Genomic DNA, 19,705 nt, shown 5'->3' on the forward strand with positions numbered 1-19,705 from the left:
CGGGGGGGGGGGGGGGGTTGAAAAAAAAACAAAACCCGTTTCGGCGCGGGACAACCCCTTTAACTATGTGATACGGGCAACAGCAACCCAACTAAAACTTTCCAGAAACTTCTTAAATCCATTGCATGAAAAATTATCAGTATGCAGCCAATAAAGTGGTCACTGATTATTATCATTGCGGTTTCATCCAGAAACAAATTATTCGGTTTTGCCAAGCTGTTTATGCCAGGATTTACCATTTGAACCCATATCTGAGAGTACAAATACGCACATTATTCCACAACCCTGTGCCAAGGTCGCCACCTGATATAAGATCGATGTGTCCCATTATATGAGCCTCATATACCAACATGAGATCCTGGGTGTTCCTGCCTCTACTTCTAGCTGGTAAGAAAAGAATTTGCCTGAATAAGATTTAAAAACTGAGAATAAGTACAAATATATTTTAAATGTCTTTTGCCCACATTTGTCAAGCCAAATGTTTATTACCAGCCTTAGGTCTTACATGCATAGTACTGTGCAAAGGTGTGGAAAAATGCTACAAAGTAAGAATGCTTTCTAAAATAGAAGGGTTAACATTTTTGTCAATTAACAAAATGCAATGTGAATAAACAAAGCAGAAATGTAAATCAAATCAATATTTGGTAAGACCGTCGTTTTCCTTCAAAACGGTATCAATTCTTTTAGGCATACTTGCACACAGTTTTTGAAGGAACTCTGCAGGGAGGATATTCCTAACATTTTGGAGAACTAGCAACAAATATTCTGTGGATGTATCCTTGCACAAATCCTTCCGTCTCTTCATCTTATCCCAGACAGACTGAATGATGACGTTGATATGATGAGGCAAGTGTAAAAAAAGAACAAGGAGTCCTGGAAGTGTTGATATGGCCCAATCATTTCAATATAGTTGAACTTAAGTTATTAATGGCATTGGCTGTATGTTTGGGGTCGCTGTCCTGCTGCAGAATAAATTTGGAATCAACTAGATGCATTCTATTTTTGAATGCCTAAAATGTTTACACAGTACTGTAGACGTACAAAACTGCAATGATATCAAGATACATTTTAACACTTAACATTTGTCCCATGTAAATAGATGTAAAAGTTTATTAATATCAACAGTTGATAGTTTTTCAGGGAACAGAACTACTTTTTGCTCAGGTTGGATGGTACTGCAGGAGAACTGCTGCCAGGTTCTCCCAAAAAGTCTAGCTGATCACTGGGGTTCAGGGAGAGAAATACCATTTGATTAGCTTATTGTTGGAGAACTCTGCTAAGAAAAAGGATTTTTCAAAGTACATAAATCTTTTAAAACAACATTAAAGATAGACAGCTCAAATGTTATAACAATACAGAAATATACAACTATATATAGATATATATCGATTTTGCCATCTGATCTGAACAATTCACATGATGAATCATTTGCACAAAAGTAATGAAAACAACTAATGTTAAAATCCAGGCACCTCCTGACTGGGTGACATCTTCATTAACTCTGATGAGTAAGTAAATATTATATAGATTATACTGTATCTAAATGTTAAAGGAAAATTAAAGAGGTTCTCCACAATCAAAGACAATTGGGCAATGGTGAGAAACTGCGTAAAGTCATAAAAGCAGTAGTACTTACCTATAAGATTCCATGCTGTCGCAGCAACACTGCTTCAGTGTGCTATTTTATACAGTTCCCCGCCATGCTTCCTTGATCCCGGACAACATCTCTAAGGCCGGTTTTACGGGGCCGAGAAATTCGCACAAGATTTGTGCTTTGCGAGGCGCATAAATCTCACACAAATATGAAGCCCATTCTTTGGAATGGAGACATATACATGATGCTGCATGTCCTGACTTTTCGCATTTCTTGGAACGCATAACCCATTGCTTTCATTGGGACAGTAAAACACATTGCACGGCGTGCAATGTGCATGTGAGTGTGATGTGAGGTTCCCCATTTAAACACATGCCGGAGGACAGCTACCTTACTGAAGTAATGGGAGGTGTTTTTGATAGAAAAACAACTTGCATTGCCGTGAAAAAACACGTGTTTGTGAGTGTGATATTGGGCGGAGAAACTTGGCCAGATTTCGCGCTCGCCCACGTGTAGGTAGCCTAAGAACAAACTAATAATTTCAAGCAGTAATCATGGCAGCTTATTAAAAGAAGAACCAAAGTGTTAGGCTGCATTCCCATGAACGTATATCGGCTCGGTTTTCACACCGAGCTGATATACGTCGTCCTCATCTGCAGGGAGGGGGGGATGGAAGAGCCAGGAGCAGGAACTCAGCTCCCGCCCCCTTGCCTCCTCTTCGCCCCTCTGCACTATTTGCAATGAAAGGAGGCGGGACGGGGGCGGGCTAAGTGGTGAGAATTAGCCCCACCCCCGTTCCACCTCTCTCCATTGCAAATAGTGCAGAGGGGCAGAGAGGAGGCAGAGAGGGGGCGGGAGTTCAGTTCCTGCTCCTGGCTCTTCCATCCTCCCCCCCCCCTGCAGATGAGAATGACGTATATCAGCTCGGCGTGAAAACCGAGCCGATATACGTTCATGGGAATGCAGCCTAAGGGCGACCACCCACTGGCGTTTGCGTTGTTAGTGCGTGAAAAACGCAGCGATTTCGCATCTACGCGTTTGCGTTTTTCGCGCGTTTTTCGCTGCGTTTTTTTAACGCAAAACGCGGAGAATGTCTCATCCTAAAACGTTGCATAGCGTTTCTATACCAACACACCCTACAGCACTTGTGAAGAATGCCCGCCCTTCCACAGTCTTCAGTAATGTTGTCTGCAAAAACGCCACGCGGCGCGTGCGAATTGCGTTGCGTTGCGTTTTTTCCGGGAGCATTGAAAACCATGGGAGAAGTTAGATTAAAAAAAGGAGCCAGAGTGTAAGGACAGCTGCGATGCGATTTTGCGGGGCGGGGCGATTTTAAAAACGCCAGTGGACATGAGCACACTTTATCTCTATGCCTGTGCAGGAAAAACGCAAAACGCAAAACGCAGGTAAAAAAATGCCAGTGGGTGCTCGCCCTTAGGGCGCCCACCCACTGGCGATTTTTTTTTCTTTGCGTTTTGCGTTTTTTCTCAAGAGCAATTAGAATTGAATGTACTCCTGTCCACTGGCGGTTTTTTTTGCGTTGCGTTGCGTTTTTTAACATAGGAACTGTCAGTTGCATATGTGTCCTTATTTTTCTCCTAATGCACCCATGAAAGTCAATGGAAATTAATGGAAAAGCCGCGAAAACGCCGCGAAAACCGCGCGGAAAACGCTGCGTTTTTCACGCACGAAAATCGCAAACGCCAGTGGGTGGGCGCCCTTAGATCGCCCTCAAATGACTCTTCTGAAGTAAGTAAATGATAATATAAATAGTAGACTGGCCGTCTTTTCAGTTACCAAGTATAGACATAATGAAAAAAGTTTGGTACCGTGTTACTCAGTAGAGCAAAATGGGATTGTTCCCAACAAGACAAACCAAGTAATCTTGTTGTTTTTATGTATTTTTCTTAGCCATTAAAAAGTATCATATCTGCAGGATTACGTGTTTTCTCTTGCTGGGAACAATCACAAAGTATAGACACTTCCAAACTTTCGGTCCCCCTTCACAATGGATCCACTGAGAGATGTTTAGGTGCACATTTAAAATCATGATGCTAACACTGTCTAGGCCAATTTCAGATTTTTAAGATTACAATTTCTCAGCATGGTGTATTTCATGATCATAGGAGATTTGATGAACGTATTAGTTTATCAGCATCCCAAACGTTATACATAAATCCGCGCACAAGTTCTGAATACTTGGATCACATTTTTTCCAACAGAAAATTGTCAGCAATTTGACACTTTTTTAATGTGCTGTAATGCAGAATCTCAATAATCTTTACTTCAGAATGCATGTTGTTGGTGACACCCTTAAATTAACCATGCTCTTCTCTACAGTGACTTTGGTCTCAGGGCAGCCTCAGTCCAAGAATCTCTTGCAATTCAGAAAAATAATAAAGTGCATAATACCGAACAGCCGTCCCCTGAATGAATACAATGGTTATGGATGCTACTGCGGACTTGGTGGCTCTGGTACTCCAGTGGATGAACTTGACAAGTAGGTTCCTAAAGCAAGTGCATAGTTCTGAGCTCTTGAACACAAAGGCACAACTTGATGCTACTATGCCACAATGCAAAAGCTGTAGCAATGCTGGTGATATCACGTGCCATATATGATAATATTCTTATATTTAAAGTGACCAAATGTTTCCAGTGTCAAAGCGGGACAGAGGGGTGTGGTCAGGGGCGGGGCTTATTACAATGTATGATTTTACCTTTAGCATTATAAAAAGTACAGAGCCATTTTAAAAAAAGGGAGCAAATTCCGCTGCATTTCTGCATCCAAAAAACAGTCAAAATCTGTACCACTTGTGTGGATTTTAACAGGAAACCGGCTGCGTAAGTGCAGCTGATTTCATACTACTAGACTAACCCGATGCCAGCTCTGCGAACATTAAATGTTTCAAGAGTGGTTTTTGTGAACTTCTAAATCTGCTTGGTTAGATGATTATTTAGAGTGTCACTTTGTATTTGGAGCAGATATCTAACATTAAAAAGACTACAGGTCTCTCTCTGTTTGTCTGTCTTTCTCTCTATCTGTCTCTGTCTGTTTCTTTCTCTCTGTCTGTTTGTCTCTCTGTATCTGTCTCGCTCCCTATCTGTCTCCTTTTGTTGTCTGTCTCTCTCTCTTTCTCTCGCTCTGTTTGTTTTTGTCTGTCTATCTCTCTCTCTGTCTCTCACTCTGTCTATGCATCGCTCTGTCTTTCTGTCGCTTTTGTTCTTTCTGTCTCTGTCTATCTCTCTCTGTCTGTCCCTCTCTGTCTGCCTATCGCTCTCTCTATCACTCTCTTTTTCTTTCTGCCTATCGCTCTCGCTCTGTCTCTCTATCGCGCTGTGTCTTTCTCTCTATCGCTCTCTGTCTGTCTATCGTTCTAGTTCTGTCTGTCTATCACTTTCGTTCAGTCTGTCGCTCTCTGTCTTTCTATCGCTCTCTCCCTGTCTGTTTCTCTCTGTCTCTCTATTGCTATCTCTCTCTATTTGTCTCTCTATCACTCTCCCACTGTTTTGCTATCACTCTCTCTCACTGTCTCTCTCTCTATTGCACTCTCACTGTCTCTCTATTGCTCTGTCTCTCTGTCTTTCTCTCTATCGCTGTCTTTCTATCACTATCGCTGTCTCTCTTAGCAGTACTTCACTCATTCCAGTGCATGCCTGAAGCACAGCAGCGCCACCCATAGACTTAACATTGTAACTTTCAACCTGTCTGACAGGTCCCTGAATGTATTAAACTCCCATTTGATGATTTTACAGCACTGCTGAGCATGTGTTTCATCTAATGACACGAACATCATACACCAAGGTTAAAGCAAAGAGGTCAAAGTGTGGTGCAAGAAAAAGCATGTAGGCTTAATTATATTAGATGCATCACTTCCGCTCACCTCCTCTGTAGGCTTCCCGCTGTCAACGCTTCCCGGATTCCAGTTCCCAGCAGCCTGTAGTGGCCTCATCTGATCAGCATCACCTGACCAGTGGCATTGCACCTGACCAGGCCACTGGGAACTGAAAGCTGGTGAGTGCTGACAGTGGGAAATCCTTGGAGGAGGGGATGGGGAGCACCACTTTTTAATCAAAATCTGCACCAATTGTACAGATTTTGACTGTTCTTTTTGATGCAGAATTTGCTGCAGAAATTTACGCTTCAGATATTCAGCAGCATTTCTGCCATGTCTGAACATACCCTTAGTCAGCTTCAGGTATGCTGCCTCATGCAAAGTTGGCTCACTAGCAATAGTCTCCCCTATGCCAGTCCCAGCAATAATAGTGACCCCCACAGAAGCCCTATAAGCAATAGGGCGCAGTATCCCCAGCAATAATAGTGACTCCTACAGAAGCCCCAGTAATAATAGCGACCCTCACAGAAGCCCCAGCAATAGTAGTGACCCCCACAGAAATCCCAGTAATAATACTGACAGCCACAGTATCGCTATCAATAGTAATAACACCACAGTATCCCCAGCAATAATAATGAGCCCCACAGAAGTCCCAGCAATAATAGGGAGTCCCACAATAGCTCCAGAAATATTATTGTTCCTCTATACCATCCCCAGCAATAATAATGCCCCCCCCCCACAGAAGCCCCAGCAATAGTAGTGACCCCCACTGTAGTCCGAGCAATAGTAGTGACACCCCACAGAAGCCCCAACAATAGTAGTGACACTCCACAGAACCCCCAGCAATAGTAGTAACACCCATAGTATCCCCAGAAATAAGTGACCCCCACAGAAGCCCCAGTAATAGTAATGACCCCTCACAGTATCCCCAGCAATAATATTGACCCCCATAGAACCCCCAGCAATAGTAGTGACCCCCACTGAAGCTCTAGAAATAATACTGACACCTTACAGAAACCCCAGCAATAGTAGTGACCCCCACAGTATCACCAGCAATAATAGTGACCCCACAGAAGCCTTATAAACAATAGGGCACACTATCCCCAGCGATAATTGTGAATCCCACAGAAACCCCAGCAATAGTAGTGACACCCACAGTATCTCCAGCAATAATAGTGAACCCCCACAGAAGCCCCAGCAACAACAGTGACCCCCCACAGAAGCCCCAGCAATAGTAGTGACCCCCCACCGTATCTTCAGCAATAATAGTGACCCTCACAGAAGCCCCATCAATAGTAGTGATCCCCACAGAAGCCCCAGCAATAATACTGATACCCCACAGAAGTCCCAGTAATACTATTGATAACCCACAGAAGCCACAGCAATAATAGTGACACCCACATTATCCCCAACAATAGTAGTGACCCCCACAGTATCCTCAGCGATAGTATTGACCCTCACAGAAATCCGAGCAATAATACTGACACCCCACAGTATCCCCAGCAATAGTAGTGACCCCCACAGTATCCGCAGCAATAATAGTGAACCCTACAGAAGCCCCAGCAATAATAACGACCCCCACAGAAGCTGCAGCAATAATAGTGTCCACCACAGTATCCCCAGCAATAATAGTGAACCCTACAGAAGCCCCAGCAATAATAGTGACCCCCACAGAAGCTGCAGCAATATCAGTGTCCACCACAGTATCCCCAGAAATAATAGTGACCCCCACAGAAGCCCCAGCAATAATAGTGAACCCCACAGAAGCCCCAGTAATTGTAGTGAACCCCACAGAAGCCTCAGCAACAGTAGTGACACCCACAGTATGCCCAGCAATAATAGTGACCCCCACTGAAGCTCCAGCAATAATAGTGACACCCCACAGAAGCCCCAACAATAGTCGTGACACTCCACAGAAGCCCCAGCAATAGTAGTAACACCCACAGTATCCCCAGAAATAATAGTGACCCCCGCAGAAGCCCTAGCAATAGTAATGACCCCTCACAGTATCACCAACAATAATAGTGACCCCCAAAGAAGCCACAGCAATAGTAGTGACCCCCACTGAAGCCCTAGCAATAATACTGACACCCCACAGAAGCCCCAGCAATGGTAGTAACCCCCACAGTATCACCAGCAATAATAGTGACCCGCACAGAAGCCTTATAAGCAATAAGGCACAGTATCCCAAACAAAAATTGTGAATCCCACAGAAGCCCAGCAATAGTAATGCCCCCCACAGTATCTCCAGCAATAATAGTGACCCCCACAGAACACCCAGCAATAATAGTGACCCCCACTAAAGCCCCAGCAATAATATTGACACCCCACAGTATCCCCAGCAATAGTAGTGACCCCCACAGTATCCGCAGCAATAATAGTGAACCCTACAGAAGCCCCAGCAATAATAACGACCCCCACAGAAGCTGCAGCAATAATATTGTCCACCACAGTATCCCCAGCAATAATAGTGAACCCTACAGAAGCCCCAGCAATAATAGTGACCCCCACAGAAGCTGCAGCAATATCAGTGTCCACCACAGTATCCCCAGAAATAATAGTGACCCCCACAGAAGCCCCAGCAATAATAGTGAACCCCACAGAAGCCCCAGTAATTGTAGTGAACCCCACAGAAGCCTCAGCAACAGTAGTGACACCCACAGTATGCCCAGCAATAATAGTGACCCCCACTGAAGCTCCAGCAATAATAGTGACACCCCACAGAAGCCCCAACAATAGTCGTGACACTCCACAGAAGCCCCAGCAATAGTAGTAACACCCACAGTATCCCCAGAAATAATAGTGACCCCCGCAGAAGCCCTAGCAATAGTAATGACCCCTCACAGTATCACCAACAATAATAGTGACCCCCAAAGAAGCCCCAGCAATAGTAGTGACCCCCACTGAAGCCCTAGCAATAATACTGACACCCCACAGAAGCCCCAGCAATGGTAGTAACCCCCACAGTATCACCAGCAATAATAGTGACCCGCACAGAAGCCTTATAAGCAATAAGGCACAGTATCCCAAACAAAAATTGTGAATCCCACAGAAGCCCAGCAATAGTAATGCCCCCCACAGTATCTCCAGCAATAATAGTGACCCCCACAGAACACCCAGCAATAATAGTGACCCCCACTAAAGCCCCAGCAATAATATTGAGACCCCACAGAAGCCCCAGCAATAGTAGTGACCCCCACAGTTACCCCTAGCAATAGTAGTGGCCCACGCAGAAGCCCCAGCAATAGTAGTGACCCCCTCCACAGAAGCCCCAGCTATAGTAGTGACCCCCACAGTATCCCCAGCAATAAGTGACCCCACACAGAAGTCCAGCAATAGTAATGAGCCCCCACAGTATCTCAGGCAATAATAGTGACACCCCACAGAAGCCCCAGCAATAGTACTGACCCTCACAGAAGCCCCAGGAATAGTAGTGACCCCCACTGAAGCCCCAGAAATAATACTGACACCCACAGTAGCCCCAGCAATAGTAGTGAGCCCCCACAGTATCCCCAGCAATAATAGTGACCCCCACAGAAGCCCCACCAATAGTAGTGACCCCCACAGAAGACCAAGCAATATAAGTGATCCCAACAGTGACCCATACTATTAGCACCCCCTATACCAGGCCAGCAATAATAGTGATCCCTACAGTGACCCATAGTATTAGTGCTATCTATAACAGCCCAGTGACCCACAGAGTGACCCATATATATATATACCCTCCCCTCGTCTTCACAGTGCCGACAATCCTCCTAGTGCTGCTGCCGGTAGGGGGAAGTGTGTGTACACCAGCAGCAGCGCCTCCTCCCCTCTGCTCTCGTCCCCTCTCTAGCAGAACCAAAAAAGAGAGCTGAGGGGAGGAGGATCCCGGATGCACACACTGCCAGTGTGCGCATCCGGTCCGTGGCGCTGCACAGTGATTACTGGGAGCACATCGCCTGGTCCCTGCGCTGAGCCAATGAGAGGCAGCAGTCACTCACCCATTCATGAATTCATGAATGGGTGTGTGAGTGAGATCTGCCTCTGATTGGTCAGGCTGTGACCAATTAGAGGCAGCTCATTCAGCAGGTGGGGATTTTAAATCCCCGGCTGCTGAATACTACTCACAGCTGTTCGGAGCAGTTCAGGAGGACAGCCGCCGGCCGCGCTGAACTCCGTCTGCCGGGACCAGGTGAGTATATATATATATATATATATTTTTATTTTTACACATTTCTGGATGAATTGCAGGGAAGGGCTTATATATTTAAGCCCTTCCCGACAATTCATCCTGCGATCGCCGGCAGCCCATTGCTTTCAATGGAGCCGGCTGTATTGCTGGCTCCATTGAATTCAATGGGCTAACATCGTTCTGCCGGGACAAGGTGAGTATATATATATATATATATTTTTTTACACATTTCTGGATGAATTGCAGGGAAGGGCTTATATATTTAAGCCCTTCCCAGCAATTCATCCCGCGCTCTCCGGCAGCCCATTGCTTTCAATGGAGCCGGCTGTATTGCCGGCTCCATTTAATTCAATGGTCAGTGCTCGTTTAATCGAGACGAGTACCGCGTGGTGCTCGTCTCGAGTAACGAGCATCTCGAGCACCCTAATACTCGAACAAGCATCAAGCTCGGACGAGTATGCTCGCTCATCTCTAGTAGTGACTTATCAGAAAGAATTAGGTAGAAAAAGCAGCACTACCAGTTGATTTAAATCCAGGCATATAGCAGCCTATGGTGCACGATCCCAGTTGGTGATCCAGACCCTAGGATCAGAAAAGCAGTAATCCGTATAGATGTAGCCAGGCCAGCACTCAGGAGTTGTTTCTTTTAAATAAAAATCATCTTTATTCCTCAATACAATGAAGTATTGTATTGAGGAATAAAGATTATTTTTATTTAAAAGAAACAACTCCTGAGTGCTGGCCTGGCTACATCTATACAGGTAGTGACTTATCAGTCACAAGGGCCACCAGAGGAGCTGGACTTAACAATACAGAGTGGCTAGTGCAACCTCGTAGGTACTTCCTAGAATGGACATAGTAAGGTTAGTGGGTAGCCTCCCTGAAGACTTACAGTGGCACTGTAGGATGGGTAAAAGCAGACAGTCATTCCAGAAAATAATCAACTCTTGGTCGACCACTGGGACAGTGCATGGTCCACAATCCTGATAAAGCAATGCACAAGAGAAGAGCCACAAAGTTAAATTCAAAATTAATTCAACTACTGTGCCTTTAAAACAGTTCTGCCAACACCAATTTCGTGTGTGACTTTGTGACTCTGGCTTTGCTTTTAATTCCCAGTCATTGTTACAAGGCTTGTATAATGAGTCTAACTTTGGCTTGAAGGAATGCTGCCTTCCAATAGGTGGCACTGTGAAGGTATTATGCCATCTCCCTTATTTGCATATTACCCAGAGGAACATGAATGGCCTTTTGAGTCTCCTCGCTCACCCTCTACTGGTAGGGGCTCTCCCTAAGGAGAAAAAAAATAGTGTTTCTGACTTCCATCCCAGGCCTCTCACTAGCAAAGCCAGACTCCTACTGTACACTGATGAAGGGCAAGTACACTAAAACAGCTGTCTGTACATGGAGTCTGGCTTTGCTTTTAATTCCTAGTCATTGTTACAAGGCTTGTATAAAGAGTTTAACTTTGGCTTGAAGGAATACTGCCTATCAATACGTGGCACTGTGGAGGTATTATTTCATCTCCCTTATTTGCATATTACCAGAGGAGTATGAATGGCCTTTTGAGTCTCCTCACTCACCATCTAGGTGCTCTCCCTAATGAGAAAATATATGTGAATCTTCAACCATCAATCCTGTTGTGCCACTCTGTGTTTACAATCATTAATATTTCTTTGCTCCCTTCTGAAGAAAATAGGGACTACTATCGTCACTTCATTTTGCGTAACTATTTCTTACATGTCCCTAATCTTTTGCTGGCCACAAGCCACTTTCAAACACGGCAGGTGGTGTTGAGCCACACTAAATGTTAAAGGGGCTGTCCCACTTCTTAGATCGATTGGCAGTGGTCCACTGCCTAGGACCCCTTCAGATCAGCTGGTTGCCAGAGACAGTGTTCTAATGCATAGAGCTTCTCTTGCTGTCGGAAGAAGACAGCTCCTTACATTCTGCAGTGGCCCAGCGTGGTACTGCAGGTTCAGTCCCATTTACTTCAATGGGACTCAGCATGCTGTATCATACAGGGCTGCTGGAATTGAGAATTATCACATGTTAAGCAGGTATCTGTGTGGACTAGTGATGTATATCTAAGACTTGTTTTTATTCTTTCACACACAGATGCTGTCAGATTCACGATGACTGCTATTCACAATACAAGTCAATTCAAAACTGTAATATAATATTTGACAACCCTTACACAGAGTTTTATTCATACAGCTGTACCGATAACACTGTGACCTGTAAAAGTAAGTATTATACTGCTAGCTCAGAAGCAGGCTTGGACTGGCCCACATGGGAACAGGTGAATCCCACAGTGGGCACTGAGCCAGGGTGGTCCTTTCCCCCCACATTAGCTGTGCACATGTTGGGTGAATGGGGGTCTACCAATTCCTGCTCAATGCATTTTCCATATACTTCAATGGAAATAGGGCCACAAGCAAATGCAGCCACCTTTCTGTTGAAGTATATGAAGAATGCAGCGAAGGGGAATTTGTCAGTGAGGATGGGTGAGCATGTAGGTGTGTACTGGGCACTTGAAGAAATTTTACTGGTGGGCCCTAAGCAACCCAGTCCGACACTGCAGCAGAAAAAACAACCACACATATTGATATAACTACTACCAATTGGTTGGAGCAATTTTCAGACGAGCGCTCGGAGTGGAGGATGCAGAAGACAAGCGGGGTGTCCCCATTTGTCTTCTGCATCCAGCTGTTCCCCGCTCTAAGTGCTCGGCTGTTATACAGGCAAGTGCTCCATGCCAGGTATGGAGAACAGAGCTGGACCGCTCTGTTCTTCATACCCAGCTGTCATCAGGGAGTGGGATACAGCTGAAACAATAGTATCCGCTGTATCCCGCTGTGAATCCCTGATAAGACTCATGGTTGTCTTTCAGCACGCTGAAAGACAACGATGAGCAACGGCCTAACGAAAACTGCACGATGTAATTACAGTTACACACAACGATTATCGCTCAAAAGACAGCTTTTGATCAAATTTTTAGCAATAATCGTTGTGTCTAAATGGGCCTTTAAAGAGTAACTGCACTTCTTAAAAACTTTTGATATGTAAGAGCAACATGTCAAAAGATTTGATCAGTGGGGTCCAGGTGCCGAGATCCTACTTATCGCTGAAATAAAGAGGCTGCAACTGTACCCCTTTGGTTGTCTTCTTTGGTTGTCAGCTGCTCTCGGCAGTTGTAGATGGAAGCATTGACTTTAATAGACATCTATGCATTCATCTGCAGCTGCTGAGAGGAGCTGATAGGCAACAAGACAGCCAAATGGGCACTGAGTTCAAGTGAGTGCTACAGCCTCTTGATTTCAGCGATCAGCATGGGGAAAGGTCAGTAGTCAGACCCCCAACGATAAAAAAAAATATTGTCATGTGAGAAGTTTTGAAAAAGTGCAGTTACACTTAACTAATTTGGCCACAGTAGGATCAAATGTTGTATGTAGCAAGGTTGTATCCTGTGCAGCCGTGTGGATCTCATCAAATTTAGAATTTTCAGAATTAAAGTAAATTCGAAAAACTTGAGCTGCAGCACCAGGGGCAACCTCATGTATTGTATACAGTGCTGGAGCTTCACAGCATATTCATTCTGCTAATTTGTTGATAATATATTGTCAAACTATTCTGAACACTCCTGGATTATCAATGTGCGTTTCAGAGAGCTCCTTTAGGCCTCCTGCACACGGGCAGATTTGCAATGGGAAGTCCAGAGCAGGATTTTGCCTCCGGATTGTGCAGCAAATCCAGCCCATAGCATGCTATATGAAAACTCGATTTCCTGCCCATGAGCAGAAATCGATTGCAATTTTCCGCTCGCGGAGGAGAGATCGCAGCATTCTGCGTTTTTGTGCGGGCTGCGCACCTCTTAACTGCGCTGCGGTCGGCACATTCTCAGAGGAGGAGGCCGTATCATCGCCATAGTGATGGGGCTGCGTCCTCTGTACTGCGCATGTGCTGGACAGCACATTCGCAACAGAGGAGAAGACCGGCAGAGCGGTAAGCTGGGGTCACTGACCTGCCCATGTGCAGGCAGCCTTAAAGGGGTTGTCCCGCGAAAGCAAGTGGGGGTATACACTTCTGTATGGCCATATTAATGCACTTTGTAATATACATCGTGCATTAAATATGAGCCATACAGAAGTTATTCACTTACCTGTTCCGTTGCTAGCATCCCTGTCTCCATGGTGCCGTCTAATTTCAGCGTCTAATCTCCCGATTAGACGCGCTTGCGCAGTCCGGTCTTCTCCCTTCTGAATGGGGCCGCTCGTGCTGGAGAGCTGCTCCTCGTAGCTCCGCCCCGTCACGTGTGCCGATTGCAGCCAATCAGGAGGCTGGAATCGGCAATGGAACGCACAGAGCCCACGGTGCACCATGGGAGAAGACCTGCGGTCCAACGTGGGTGAAGATCCCGGCGGCCATCTTCGCAAGGTAAGTAGGAAGTCACCGGAGCGCGGGGATTCGGGTAAGTACTATGTGTTTTTTTTTTTAAACCCCTGCATCGGGTTTGTCTCGCGCCGAACGGGTGGGCTATTGAAAAAAAAAACAAAAAACGTTTCGGCGCGGGACAACCCCTTTAACGGTGGTTTAACACAGTGTTGTTGTTTTTTTAATGCCACTGTAGCTTTTGATAGTTTTTCCAACTGAAGTGGTTCTAGCAAGACGTAGAAGTTCAACCTTTATATTCCATTTCCTTGTTAACCCTTTCAGGACCAGAGATTGTTTTTTTTTTTCATTTTGATTTTTTAATCCCCACTTTTTAAAACTCATAACTTTATTTTTCCATTGATTTAACTACAGGGGTTTGTTGTTTGCTCTACAAGCTGTATTTTTAGTGATGCCACATAATGTTGCATATAATATACTAGCTGATATACCCGGCTTCGCCCGAGTTAATTTGGTACTGGTGTTTATCTGGTGTTCACGCGGAAAATCTTCTGAAGTCGTGGTTACTTTAGAGATACCGAGGAAAAAAATATGTTCACCATTTTGCATAGTTCTCTGCGTTACCCAGGAAACACCACGGGGAGGCAACCATGCAACGTTTCCTTTATAAAAAATGACATCAGGAAGTGAGAGAATTAGATTCCATACGTAAAATTTGGAAACTAATTCTTTTGCACTTAGAGTTGAATATACGAGTTGGGACCCATTAACTTTTCCTATTTATGACATAATCAATACCCGTTCCAAATTTCATGTTTCTATGACACCAAGAAGTGAGAGAATTAAATTCCGTACGTAAAATTTGGACGCTAGTTCTTTTGTGCTAGAATTGAATAATCGTGTTGGGGCTCATTAGCTTTTCCTATTTATGACATATTCAATGCTTATGGCAAATTTCATGTTTCTATGACATTGGGAAGTGAGAGATTCAGATTATGTACGTAAAATTTCGACGCTAATTGTTTTGCGCTAGAATTAAATAATCAAGTTGGGACCTATTAGCTTTTCCTATTTATGACATAATCAATGCTCGTGCCAAATTTCACGTTTCTATGACAGCGGAAAGTGAGAAAATTACATTCCGCACATAAAATTTGGACACTAATTCTTTTGCGCATAGAATTGAATAATCAAGTTGGGACCCATTAGCTTTTCCTATTTATGACATAATCAATGCTCCTGCCAAATTTCATGTTTCTATGACACCAGAAAGTGAGAAAAATACATTCCGTACGTAAAATTTGGACGCTAATTCTTTTGCGCACAGAATTGAATAATCAAGTTGGGACCCATTAGCTTTTCCTATTTATGTCATAATCAATGCTCGTGCCAAATTTCACATTTCTATGACACCGGAAAGTGAGAAAATTACATTCCGTACGTAAAATTTGGACGCTAATTCTTTTGCGCATAGAATTGAATAATCGAGTTGGGTCCCATTAGCTTTTCCTATTTATGACATAATCAATGCTCCTGCCAAATTTCGAGTTTCTATGACATTGGGAAGTGAGAGCATTACATTCCGTACATAAAATTTGGACGCTAATTCTTTTGCGCATAGAATTAAAAAATCGAGTTGGGAACTATTAACTTTTCCTATTTATGACATAATCAATGCCTGTGACAAATTTTAAGTTTCTATGACATTGGGAAGTGAGAGATTTATATTATGTACGTTAAATTTCGACTAGAATTGAATAATCGAGTTGTGACCCAATTACTTTTCCTATTTTGGAGATAATTCATGTTTCTACGACATCGGGAAGTTGGAGAACTTTTGGCGAGTCAGTCAGTGAGGGCTTTCGTCTTTATATATATAGATTTAAAACTTTAACAAATTTCCAAGTCGGATAAAATGGAAAATAAACTGCAACTGAACCATTAACTAATCACCGAATAAGAATTTAATTAAAACTTACTAACTTTATTAAGTTTCAATTAAATCCTTCTTCGGTGATTAGTTATAAATTATTCTGGAGGATTACTGCCTCGGTGACACGCAATTGAACCACTGGGGCAAGGGGAGGGAGTAGTTAGTGCATACATGGTGTGGCAAAAATGCTTTGGGTCAGTATGATTATGCTGATACTAAATTTATAGAATTTTTTATTGTTGTTTTTGCCGTCACAAAAAATGCTGTTTTTTTCAAAATGCATTCTGCATATACCACCCTTGGGCCACTCTCAAATTAGCATATTTGTATACGCCCATAATAGGGATGTATTACAGGTGAAACTGCATCTGTATTTCAGCAATGTTTCACTTGTATTTTCCTCCGTATTGGCTTTCATTGGTTTTATTGTCTGCTGGGCAAAGAATAAATAGCACACGCTGTGTATTTTAAAAACAGCTGTGAAAGAACATGACATGTGAATAGCCCAATAGATTTTTATAAACTCATATTATGGTTCACAAAAGGCCAGATGTTGCAAATTATGATGTATGTCATAATTTACAAGTTTTGTACATCAGAAATCTAGTGTATGAGATAAAATAAATATGCTCCATAGTCTATATGTATAGTTAGTAAATTTCAATGAGTCAAACACTATCAATAATCACTGTCACCAACACTATCAGCATTTGTATTATGTTTACATGTTCATTGTCACTTTTTCCTAAGGCCGAATGCACACAGCCTGGTCCGATGCCGCATGAGGGATCCCGATGCTCGGCCGGTGACCCCTGTGTATCTAAGCGATGACATAGATTCCGTGGCCCGTCCGCAGTGACAGCTGCGGACAAGCTGCGGATCGGATGGCTTCCATTGATTTCAATGGAAGCCCTGCGCAAGCAGAAAAATCACTATTAGAGATGAGCGAGCACCAAAATGCTCGGGTGCTCGTTACTCGAGTCGAACTTTCAGTGATGCTCGAGAGTTCGTTTCGAGTAACGAACCCCATTGAAGTCAATGGGTGACTCGAGCATTTTTGTATATCGCCGATGCTCGCAAAGGTTTTCATTTGTGAAAATCTGCAAAACACAAGAAAGTGATGGAAACGACACAGAAACGAATAGGGCAGGCGAGGAGCTACATTTTGGGCTGCATCTCAAGTTCCCAGGTCCCACTATTAAGCCACAATAGCGGCAAGAGTGAGACCCCCTCCCCCCCCCACTGTCAGCGTAAAGATCGTTCTCCTCTGCCACAGCTGTTACAGCTGTGGCAGAGAAGAACGATGTTAGCCCATTGAATTCAATGGAGCCGGCAATACAGCCGACTCCATTGAAAGCAATGGGCTGCCGGCGATCGCGGGATGAATTGTCGGGAAGGGGTTAAATATATAAGCCCTTCCCTGCAATTCATCCAGAAATGTGTAAAAATAAAAAATATATATATACTTACCTGGTCCCGGCAGACGGAGTTCAGCGCGGCAGGCTGCAGTTCTCCTGAACTGCTCTAAACAGCTGTGAGTAGTATTCAGCAGCCGGGGATTTAAAATCCCTGCCTGCTGAATGAGATGCCTCTGATTGGTCACAGCCTGACCAATCAGAGGCATCCCTCACTCACACCCATTCATGAATTCATGAATGGGTGAGTGAGGGCTGCCTCTGATTGGCTCTCAGCTCTCAGCTGTCCCTGTGCTGAGCCAATCAGAGGCAGCCCTCACTCACCCATTCATGAATTCATGAATGGGTGTGAGTGAGGGATGCCTCTGATTGGTCAGGCTGTGACCAATCAGAGGCATCTCATTCAGCAGGCGGGGATTTTAAATCCCCGGCTGCTGAATACTACTCACAGCTGTTCAGAGCAGTTCAGGAGAACTGCAGCCTGCCGCGCTGAACTCCGTCTGCCGGGACCAGGTAAGTATATATATATTTTTTATTTTTACACATTTCTGGATGAATTGCAGGGAAGGGCTTATATATTTAACCCCTTCCCGACAATTCATCCCGCGATCGCCGGCAGCCCATTGCTTTCAATGGAGTCGGCTGTATTGCCGGCTCCATTGAATTCAATGGTCAGTGCTCGTTTAATGGAGACGAGTACAGCGTGGTGCTCGTCTCGAGTAACGAGCATCTCGAGCACCCTAATACTCGAACGAGCATCAAGCTCGGATGAGTATGCTCGCTCATCTCTAATCACTATTGATTTCCGCTCGTGGATATGGAAAAGCATTTTTGCATAGCATGTCTATGGGCAGTATTTGCTTCACACTCCGGATTCCGCAATACAAATACGCCATGTGCATTGGGCCTAACAGGATAAATTCTGACTATTTATTGATCATAATTGGTGATTTTATTATAAGCCCATTAACTCTCCATATCAAAAGTAGGCATAATAAAGTAACAACAGTAAATCCCATTTATATGCATTAAGAGTCACTAATATTGGGATGTACTGCATCATTCTACATCTACTTGTATATAGAGAAGAACAATAGGTGACATTATTATATAGCTGCTGTAATGCTAATGTATTTAAGACTGATTATTGAGGGGTACTTTAATATAATAATTTGTGTTTTCCCTGCTTCTTAGGTAATAATAATCCATGTGAGATGCATATATGTGAATGCGATAAGAACGCTGCTATCTGTTTTTCTAAATCCTCCTATAATGAGGCATACAAGAACCTGGATGCGGACAAGTATTGTAAATAGTGGGATGCACAGCAATGGCTGAATTTCTGTAAAATACAGTCTTCACTATAATACCTATTATGCCCAAACCAGAAATTTAGCCTGTACCACATCATCATTGTATGTTGCAGCCATGAACATCACAACTATGCCACTCTCATTTTTAATAAAGGCAGTTTCTGTCGGTTCTGCTTTAGTCATCATTAATAATGGCACTTATTTGAATTATTAATTGAACTACCAAGACACCCACCTCACCCCCATATAGTACCTATGACACCTGTGTAAGGCTGGTTCCACACGACCGAGAAACTCGCATGAGATTTGTGCATTCCGAGAGGCACAAATCTCCTGCAAATATGAACCATATTCTTTTGAATGAAGTCACATACATGAGAGATGCAGTGCGGGAAAAAAGCACTGCATGTCCTATCTTTTAATGTTCCTTGAAATGCGTCGACCATTGTTTTCAATGGGATAGTAAAACACAAATGCGATGCAAGGTTTCTCAGTGAAAACAATGGGAAACATTTACCGACCCTCCAACGCGACTGAAAGCCACACCGTAGGATTGCTAATTTACTGAAGTGATGGGTGGCGTTTTAGCCTGAAAAAGCTTCGCATCGGCTTGAAAACACAGACTGATGAATGCAATATTGGACCACGTTTCTCGGCCTGATATTACGCTCGCCCGTGTGTAGGTAGCCTTGGGGAATGCTTGGAGCAGGAACAACAAAAATCCAAAGGAAGGAATGCTAACACCCCCTCCAATCTGTACCTGGTGCTGATTTGTTTCCTTTGAATATATATAATTTATCAGTAGCTTGAGTTTACATACAAGGGGTTTTGCAATGCTCCTTCTGTCAAATTTAGATAGATTAGATCATTATCATCACTGTACAAATATTTCTCTGAACTGATCTTCTGAACTGGATGCTGTTTTCTCCAGCAGGTTTCGGGGTATTCTGTAGCTTCCTAATTGTGTAGTATGGCATGCGCACGCCTTATAACAACCAAGTCAGACGCAAGATGTAAGTCTCAAGTCTAAACTGGATCTGGGCGTACAATG

General features: G+C 43.8%; 1 protein-coding gene across 1 annotated transcript; it reads left to right on the forward strand.

Annotated features, from left to right (window-relative positions):
• Positions 1 to 308: 308 nt before the first annotated feature.
• PLA2G1B (phospholipase A2 group IB) lies at positions 309 to 18,823 on the forward strand. The gene is made up of 4 exons (XM_066583642.1): positions 309 to 387; positions 3,935 to 4,094; positions 11,720 to 11,847; positions 18,536 to 18,823. The coding sequence occupies exons 1-4, from the start codon at positions 351 to 353 to the stop codon at positions 18,655 to 18,657; spliced, it is 447 nt and encodes a 148-aa protein (XP_066439739.1). The 5' UTR covers positions 309 to 350; the 3' UTR covers positions 18,658 to 18,823.
• The last annotated feature ends 882 nt before the right edge of the window (positions 18,824 to 19,705 follow it).

The sequence above is a fragment of the Eleutherodactylus coqui genome, chromosome 11 (assembly GCF_035609145.1).
Source record: "Eleutherodactylus coqui strain aEleCoq1 chromosome 11, aEleCoq1.hap1, whole genome shotgun sequence".
NCBI lineage: Eukaryota > Metazoa > Chordata > Amphibia > Anura > Eleutherodactylidae > Eleutherodactylus > Eleutherodactylus coqui.